General features: G+C 44.2%; 1 protein-coding gene across 1 annotated transcript; it reads right to left on the reverse strand.

Moving 5' to 3' along the window:
* Positions 1–5,566: 5,566 nt before the first annotated feature.
* On the reverse strand, positions 5,567–10,232 carry LOC105558068 (sorting nexin lst-4). Its single transcript, XM_012005573.1, has 5 exons — positions 9,566–10,232; positions 9,183–9,372; positions 8,539–9,002; positions 7,762–8,457; positions 5,567–7,138 (listed from the first exon to the last, which is right to left on the reverse strand). Exons 1-5 carry the CDS (start codon positions 9,578–9,580, stop codon positions 6,887–6,889), a joined length of 1,617 nt encoding a protein of 538 aa, XP_011860963.1. The 5' UTR covers positions 9,581–10,232; the 3' UTR covers positions 5,567–6,886.
* Between the last annotated feature and the right edge of the window lie 10 nt (positions 10,233–10,242).

The raw sequence follows: 10,242 nt of genomic DNA on the forward strand, positions 1-10,242 counted from the left end.
CCACCGCTATATATGTGCAACAAACGCTTCAAGCTGTGGGGCAGCACACGCACCGCTCTGTCCACTCTTTTTCAGGACAATGTGTCGCAACTTAGGAAGCAGCGGAAGCATAAGAAGAGCTGAAGCCTAGGCACCGCTAGAGTCACGTGCGCGCGCGAAGGGCAACGTACCACGCGACGTGGCCATCGAGCTTACGAGAGCGACGGGGATAGATTAGAGCCAATTTGCTTCGCGCCAGTAACGCGTATACATACACGTACACGTACACGCAGAAACACAGTTACCATCGAAAGGCGTAAACTGCAATTCGCTTTGGCTGGCCCATGCGATATAATACGACTTGTACCTACTTCTATAGCAGTGTCGCAGTTACGTTCGCGGGCTTCATTCTTATGATTTACGACGTATCCTATGTTAAACCACGCATAAGCAGTAGCTCGTAGCAGTTTGCAGAATATGTTTCGCATCGATCTGACAGGCTAATAGGCGGTTACATCTCTAGAGATAAGACTTGAAGATTTGTGTGCCGCGATCATGCCTGCGCACTTTGTTAGATCGAATCCGTTCTATATATATAAAATGAAGTATATATACATATAAATATATATGCATTACGCGAACAGTACAACGACAAGTTTTTATATTTTATAAAATTCGGTGTGATAAGTAGCGCGGCTATTTGATACAATTCTGTGCAGCATAGAGATCTATACCGTTAGACACGGATGAATATAATTCCATACTATGGTTCCTATGTGATTTGATCCTCGCACTCCATGACATACACCTCGGTACGATAGAGAATATTCCCCGCTTGACGGAAGTCGAGGTTTACTTTTCACTCAACGTAAAAGCAGTCGCGAAAAGTTATCACCAAAATGCAGACGATATCGAGTGATCGCTTAGTGCACAGAGACGTAGCCTGATCTGTTTCTTTATCTCTCTCTTTATTATTATTGACGCGCGTGTTTCCGTATCTTTTTTTTTTATAACTGAGACACGCTTATATAATTGCTTACGCAGCCAGACACTTGTACAATGTGCTATTTTACTGTAATACGTATCCTGTATGTATATTCCACTCTTTTAACATATACGTAGTGATATTGTTATAATAACATAGGACCCTGAACGGGATCTGCTAAGCTAGCTTAACACTTGAAGACATGTATGTACATTATTCTGCTAACACTAATACATATATTGCACTACTATACTTCTATTTCTACAAGATGTAAGATGTACATAATGCACAAATACGCATCTAAACTCACATAGGCTATCTTGCGTGCCTGATTTTAAGATATAGACATGAGGAACAATTCTGTAAAGTTACTATTGCAACACGAACTTAATTATTTTTACGTATGCGTAAAGATATTGCATTATTGCGTTACTTTGCGTCACAATTTGACAGTTGCGACATTTCGATATCAATGTATATTTTATACATATATTTTTTTACTTTTTACAGTTTACCTTTTAATTGAGAAACACAACATACGTAGAGAAAAGATGGTAACATTATTCTTCTTTGTGTTTTGTTTTAACATCGGAATGTGCCATGTACATGGAGTATGATAGAGGCACGCTAGACAGACAATGGAGAACCGAGCTAATTATTTTTACGCTTGTATCATTTTATCTTCGCTATAAGACGCAAGAAGGAAATCGGCTCGAAAGTGCAATTTATTCCTAGTATCGATTTATACATAGCGCGAGTATTTGTCTCATTAATATACGAGTCAACGAGAGATAAAAGGAAATGTTACTTAATGACCCTCTGACTTGTTTGTTATTTTCACGTGACGTCAGCAGAAATGCAGCAAAAAAATGCACTTTTTGCACTGATAATTTTATCGTATCAAGACTGGTAGAACAGTTTTTTCCATGCGAAATATAAATATGTACAGTTATGATTCTCTCGAGTTCGGACGAGAGTTTCGTGCCGTTACGTCGTTATCGAAGTAAATGCACGAAGCTCGCTGGAAAACCACGCCTTAGTCGACATATATTTTGAACGCGTACTCCGCGTTGCGGAAATGTGCGTGCGATCGATTGCCGGAATGAATATCATAATTAAATTTGGCAAACTGCCGCCGAGGTACGCGGCTGAACAATGTAAAACCACCGTTTAATCACGAAGCTGAGCAGCTATCCTTTGCGAGACATATCCACGAGTAAATTCAGAGACCGATTAGCGATTTCTGCGTTTTATAGTTAGCCGGAGGTAGAAACACTTGGAACACGTGGCTCTCGTTAAAAGGTCCGAGCGCCGAAAAGAAAAAAATGAACAAAAAAAAGAACGCTAATTGCACTTTACCGAGCGCGGGCATCTCTGTTATTACAAATGTATTCTCTCTTTCTCTTCAAATTAAGCTATATAATAATCTCTCGGCATTGTCACGTTAGGCATCCGTCCGTACAGCGGGCACTTCTCGATGTAAGGGGACATTATAGAGAATCATAGAGAGAGAGAAGAGCACGTGCGACCGATGCGACGATCACTTTGAGGATGCGTTGGAGAACATCGCTTTGTAGTGAATCTTGCGTCCATTTGAAAGACGTTAGTTTTTTTTTCAGGCGTAGCTTTTCTTCTGTAAAAGAAAACGCCGATTAAAAACGTTCGAGATTAGACCACCTTATCTTGGGTGTCAAGGTCGTGTTCTCGATCGCAGCCCTAAGCAACTCTATATGAACTACGGACACTACTTCACTAGAAATAAGTTTACCGATAATGCGATAAAGCGCATGAGCGAAGGACCTTTATGATTATCCCCAATTACCATTAATTGTATTCGCTTCTTCAAGTACCTCGGGTACAGCTATCACTCAACTATTATTGGTGTCTTTCATTGTGTAAATTGACTTCTGAAGTGCCTTGGATGACATGATGATGGTACATTACCATACGTGCCATTGGTAGGAACTTTCGTAGGTGCTTATCACAGGATGTGTTCGAATATCCGTTGCGTTGCGCGAGACAAGTTTCTTTGATCGGGGCTCATAGATGTTTGAGGTTCTCAAGTCGACGTGCTTATGAGAGATCTACGCACGGCATTCTACAATGTACGCGCGTGTACCCACACAGCACAGAAAGATTGCAGGAAGATTGCAGAAATGTTACATTGCAAGATTGTAATATTGCAGCAACGTTGCGCAACATTGCTGCAACGTTGAAATGTCCACCCTCAGAGAGATTGCGGTGCAACATTATAGCAATGTTGTAGTGCAGTATTTTTGGAATAATTTGTTGTTGTACATAAGCAGAGAATTTACTAATTACATATGCATCCGAGCCTTTTTCAATACACAGCAAGCTATTGCGAAGCAACCTAAGGAGATTATGTCGCTTCGCAATAGATGGAGATTGCGAGCAACACGTACCGCACTGATCAAGTACTTAATAATTCGCGCATTATTGGTGTCAACGAAAATAACATTATAAAATACTCGTAATTAGAAAAATTTTTAAATAGAAAATATAGTGTTTTCATTATTTTTGTAACATTGCTGCAATATTGCTATCGAAAGTTTGCAATTTTATATCCCTGCAATGTCTCTGCAAGATTGCAACGTTTCTGCAATGTAACTGCAACCATCTGTGCTGTATGGGATGTACGCGCGTGTAAGTGTGAAGAAACATTGAGAACGTACGTATTTCTCTCATCAGTACGGTAGCTCGGTAGATAATATATTATTTTAACTGTGCAGTTATATATACACATAGTCGTTGGAGCAAACACGCTCTCCCTGCGTTCTTTCAATTCCAGTGCTGAAGTGCTTCGCGTGTAATCAACATCATGTCATCTAATAAGAGAGATTCGCTAGAAAACATTCGTTTTACGCTAATAAAGCGCGCGTTGTGACGGCTCTGCGATGAAAATTCTAAAGAGAGGTAGAGGACAAAAATGAGAAAACAGGAAGGATTCAGAGAGAGAGAGAGAGAGAGAGAGAGAGAGAGAGAGAGAGAGAGACGGAGCTTCTTAGCTTGTATTCAAAGTACCGTGCCACGTGAACAAACACATATCGGCAGGAATACTGTAAATGTGATGTAAAGATAAGCTGATTCTAAGTAGCGACGAGTTGACGAGTTTAACGAATTGTTAGTAAAATCTCATCTATACAAAAAGAAATATATATATATATGTAAAGGCCAATCTGACTGCTGTGTGCATAGAGCGAGAAAGAGAACGATAGAAGTAGCGTGATGTGCAGGACGATGTCGAAGGTCCCCCTCGAGGTCCTCCTTAGCCGCGGACCCTTTGGCATCCGCGCGTATATCATTATTACCGAGATATTTCGAATATTATCTAGAAGTGTAACGCGGACACACTAATATCTTCCTACTGTATTTTTCTCACTGTACAAGGCTTGCGGTCGTTACGCCTAGGGAATGCAAACGCACGGGAGCTCGGTCGTCCCTCCAGGGGACGAGTCTTGCCGTTTTATCGTCGCGAGGAAGTTACAAAGTACAGAAAGAAACTCTCTACACTGTAATAAATATGATAATCGAGACGAATCGCGCGTGGCCATTGCCGCCGTGCGCCCGGCTCGACGCCGTAAAGGGGATTAATCAGAATAAAGATAAAATAGTTTAAAATGTGCCAATGTTTACGATGTCCTTTCGGTGATGTTGAACGACGACAGCTTGTTATCTCTTCGTTACGCTGGATTTGGCGATGTTGCGCATTATCTCACTTGTCCTGTCGGGCTCCGCGACTTGAAAGCTTAACTCTATAATATAGCATATGCTCTTTACATATTGCGGCCTACGTCTGAGAGAGCGTGTAATTGAGAAAATGGGAGATACGCAGAGGAGAGAGAGAGAGTCCTATTTTAAGTGTTACCTGAACATCTTGATCTTTTTTTTTGTTTTTTTAGAATACTTACTTTCCGTTTTACCGATCCTTTTCCGATGGAGGTGAAAGCTATGCTTTTCGGGGAAGAACGATTGGCCTTACGAAAGATTAACGATCGATATACATATTTTGTGAAGGTAGAAATAAGTATAACAGCGAAAGGCGCATTTTAAATGCGCAACTTACTTTCGTTTGTCTCACTTAATTGACGATTATATGCGTGATCATATGCGGTTGCACGAAACAGGGCGCTATTTTTTGTACAAGCTGCTTATATAATTAGAAGAGGGAAAGAATGTCGCATGCAATATACACGTCGAGTACTTTAGAAAGACTGCTATTTCCATCACCAAATTTAATTGGGGGGAGGGGGGGACAGTAGCTACAAGCGGATCTGTTGTTTCCTCTTTGTACGACTTTGGTCTTTCACGCGTGTTAAACTCGCCATTAGCAAGCACAATGATTTCTTTTTCCTTTCGACGACGGTCCAAGTCCCTGAATTTCATTCTTGTTGACTTACATTTGTACAGATAATATAACGCGTTAATCGCACTTAGGAACGATAAGTTTCCCGCTGATACGGCAAGAAATATTTTGTTAATGAAGTTGAATTCAATTTAAGAAGGCGTGGCAATGACAGGATGCGGTACGAACATTGTTTATATGGTAGTTAATTGAGAATGTGATAAAAATAATAAATGACATTTAATTCTTGATTCAATAGCCATTTATTACAACTCCTTTCAAAAGAAAAGATTATCTTTCCTTCGCTAATATCGTTTATAAAAATTGATATTTGGTGCCTATGTTGATACATATAAGCTCTGTTATTTGTACATTTTATTTAAATGCGATAACAAGAATGTTCCGTGTCTTGTGCTTCGTTATTTTTCTCTATGTATATCTTTCTTACAAAAAATTTCAGGATTTCACGATCACACAAATAATACGTTTCGTTAAACGTGCATATAAAACGGTTGCCTTTAGAACACCCTATAGAGACATTACGCGTAAGATAATTTATCTCTCGCTTCTCATTCGTACGCGACAAACAATGTAATTCTCTCATCACGACCGAACGAATAATTTTTTGCATTCTGCATTCTGATGGAAAATAATGAATATTTAGCGTAATAAACATTAGAATCTCAGAAAGCAAAATTTCAAAGTGCTACATACTTGATACACTTAGCTGCCCATTAAACAATTCCGGTCTTTTTATTATACGACTAAAATATTCCGTGTAGCGCGAGCTCGTCTAAGTGCTTCTTTGATTTTTCATTATTTCATTAAAAAAATAATTATACACACTAGTTCAGAATATCGCGAGCGATATTGTGTGATGTAGCCTTTCAACTGCTTTGTACAAAATCGAAGAGCAAATCTCAATTCGATTATCAATTTTGAATGTCGCACCGCACGGACACTTGTAATTACAAAGTATTATTACATGCATAGCAATGATGTTGCAATGATACACGACTCGCGATTGGACTTTGTAATAAAGTCGAGCTACAGACTTCTGTAGAATTCAAGTCTGTACAACACACGATAACGTAACGATGATTCGACATGACGCCCCTTCGTCGCGAGAAATTATTCGAATAGAATCGAAACTTCGCGAGTTGAAGCAGCTAATTTCGGGGACGTCGAGGTGCAGTGAATGCAACGTTAGAATTAATATCAACGTAAAATATATTATTACAATTTGTTATAATGTATCAATGATGATTGCGTGATTTAGGTCAATACCAACCGCATACCGAATCTTGACGCAATCACTTGGTCACTTCACAAATATTTCAACGGTCGTGCACAGCCGTTTCGATAGCAACTGTCCAATTTAACAGTCCAATTCCGATTCCGAACTGTGCCGATTGAAATAAACGGCGCGTCCAACGTATGTACACATTTCCACTGAAATTTAACGTAATTTATCGCTATGATATCTTTCTGTTAATACTAGCGTCGGCCTTAGAGCGGCTGGATTATGTTACTTAGGCAGATCGTGGCAATTACGAGTATCATTCGTCGAATGCATTTAACGCCTCCCGCAGTTTATCGACTATCTTCTGATAGAAGGCGATCTGTTCCGTGAGGTGCGTCCGCACGGCTTTATTTATATGCACTTCCCGTTCCGTCTGGAAGTGAACCTCCTCGGCGATTAGCGCGCGAGCAATTACGTCGGTTCGGTGGGAAAGCTCGCGTAGTTGCTGCGGCTCCATTTTATGCTCACTGACCATTCGCTCGCAGTCCCTTCGCTTCTGCATGGCGCTCTGCAAAAGAAGGAGACACGAACGCATTGAAAGACTAATCTGCCGAGACTGTGAACGCTGTTAGTCCACGCCCATACAGCACAGATGGTTGCAGTTACATTGCAGAAACATTGCAATCTTGCAGAGACATTGCAGGGATATAAAATTGCAAGCTTTCGATAGCAATATTGCAGCAATGTTTCAAAAATAATAAAAATACTATATTTTCTATTTAAAAAATTTTTCTAATTACGAGAATTTTATAATGTTATTTTCGTTGATACCAATAATGCACGAATTATTAAGTACTTGATCAGTGCGATGTTGCTCGCAATCTCCATCTATTGCGAAGCGACATAATCTTCTTAGGTTGCTTCGCAATAGCTTGCTGTGTATTGAAAAAGGCCCGGATGCATATGTAATTAGTAAATTCTCTGCTTATGTACAACAACAAATTATTCCAAAAATATTGCACTGCAACATTGCTATAATGTTGCACTGCAATCTCTCTGAGGGCGGACATTTCAACGTTGCAGCAATGTTGCGCAACGTTGCTGCAATATTGCAATCTTGCAATGTAACATTTCTGCAATCTTCCTGCAATCTTTCTGTGCTGTGTGGGCGCCGCCGGCATTACGTAATACCTTGTGAATGCTGGTGACCTCGGGAAAGCTGCTGATAATACCGCGATAAATGTGAAACTTGTCGGACAACGGCTCCCAATCGAACTTTGGCTGGTCCTCGTACAGCCTGCCGATGTCATTGTAAGCGTCGCCGGTCGCTTTCAACGCGCGCGTCAGCCTCACGCGACCGTTGTCGTCCGCCTCCAGTGCGTGGCTGAGCGACGTAAACGACTGGCTGATCTTCTGGAACTCCCTCTTGTACAGAACCTGATGCTTCTTCGCTTGATCCACCGCCATGGCCATGAAATTCTTCACCGCCGGATCTAGGCTGCTGATAAATCTGTTAAAGGTATCGGTCTGGATCTCCATTTTTATCACGTCCAGCGGCGCGTCCGGGCATTGAATGGCATTGAAATAATTCACGCCCAGCAGCTCGTCCTTCTCCGCCTGTCGCTTCCCCGCCTTCCATCGCTTCTCGTCCGTGCAGGTGATAAAGTGCTCCCAGACGCGGCTGCGCGACAGCACGGGATGCCGACAGACGTAGTCCACGAATTCCTGTAGTTGCGTACGCCGGTGCTCGATAAACGCGTCCTCGTAACGCCCGGATATCTGCTTGTCGGGCAGAGGCGGGATCGGGATGAAACAGTACTTCTCCTCCAGGCGTTCGTGCAGCCAGTCGAAATGCTTGTACCTCCTCGAGACTTGAATATTATTGAACTGCAATGAAAACATTAACATTCCAGAGACATTCAGGTAACGGACGAGGGGACGTGTTGTGCTACCAGGTTTTGTTTTTACCGTAGGAGTCAATTGATAGACGATGAAGCTCTTGAGACCCTTCAGCTTGGATTCCTTCTTGGGCGACGTGACGACGCAGCTGTAGGACTCGCCAGTCGGTAGCCACATACACCGGCCACCGTCTCCCTCCTCTATGAAGATCTTCTCGCTCTCGGGCACAGTCACCATTTTGACGCCCAGCAAAAAGCTATCTTCCCCCGACTTGATCAGCGTGGAAAACTTATTGTTTTTCTTTGGTACGTTGGGTATAGGTCTCTCTGGTATCACAGAATGTATAGTATGCATCGACACTTGGTCGCCATAGTCGCTGGCGTTATTCTGTTGTGGTATAATCTGCTGCTGCTGCTGCTGCTGCTGCTGCTGCGTGGGCGGGACGTAAGCCTGCGTCTGTCCAACCTCAGAATCGTCGTCCCAGTCATCGTCCCAGTAATCTCCCGAGCTTTGCTGCGACGATGTCATGGTATCTACACGCACGCGTACACACACACGCAATCCAATTATATAGATATCGAGTTACGCAATTTTCCAAAGGTAAATAGCTTATCTTTTATCAGACGATTGAATCGTATTATAACATACGGTAAGTAGATAACACTAGCGAATATCACTGTCTATACTATGGTCTCTCGGATAAGAACACTTACTGGAGGACTGCGCGGCTTGGTCGACCACCTGGACGTACGCCGCCGGGAACAGTCCCGACTGCCCGCCCTGATTGAATCCCTCGCACCAGCCATCACCCACGTTGTCCCGTATGACAGTCAGAAGCTCGCCGGCGTTGATCGACAGCTCCGCCGTGCCCGACTCGCCCGTGAAGTCGTACAGCGCTCTCACCTGCCAGACAGAAAAGGAGGCGAGTGAAGAGAGAGAGAAGGCGCGCGCGCGCGCGAGCGAGGGGACAAAGAGCCGTCTCGCGCGCTCGTAATAACAGAGTGAGTCATAGCGAGCGGCGGGTTGACCGAACTTGTCGAACGTGGCTCATTTTCTCTCTCGGGAGGGAGGGAGGGAGAGGAGGTCCCGCGCGTACCTGGTGGTTCTCCATCGTGCGCGAGTCGTGCGCGGGCCGGACGCCGAGAGATATTCGAACTCCGCCGAGAGGCTGCGCCCGGTTTCACATTCCCACTCCTCGCCACCCGCCGTCACGAGCCGCCTGACATTTGCGCGCTGCTCGCGTCCGCGTGCGCCGCGAGCGACGAGCCAGGGATGACTGTACCCCCGGCCGCTCGCTCCGCCGAGAGACTTGACAGAGCCCGCCTCTTAATTTGCACCTCCTACATCCCCCCCCGCCGCCGTCGTCGGCCCAGCAATTTTATCTCTTTCCGTTTCCTCCCGGCGAGGCGTAGACCGTCGTATCCGTTTCTCGAGCGCGTCCACCGCGCGCGTTTCCCCTCGAGACGCGACGAGAGCCCAGCCGCGGGTGTCTACTTCATGTCTCGAGCGGGCGCGGAAAGGTGCAGCGCAAGAAGAGCGGCTCGTTATCACGCGCTCGCGTCCGCCGCCGACAGAAGCGGGACCGGTCGCAGCTGATCGGGCATCACGATCGTTGCCGGCGCGCGAGCGAAGGTTAGAGAGAAATCGAGAACCGATCACCACAGATCCGCCCGCTCTCGGCCGCCGACACGCAGAGCGCGGAACCTCCTTGAAACTTTTGGCCGAGGTTATACGGCGCGTCACGGCCACGCGCGTTGTCGCGAATACAAAGGA

Source organism: Vollenhovia emeryi, unplaced genomic scaffold (genome assembly GCF_000949405.1).
Source record: "Vollenhovia emeryi isolate VEMERY1.0 unplaced genomic scaffold, V.emery_V1.0 DF939385.1, whole genome shotgun sequence".
NCBI lineage: Eukaryota > Metazoa > Arthropoda > Insecta > Hymenoptera > Formicidae > Vollenhovia > Vollenhovia emeryi.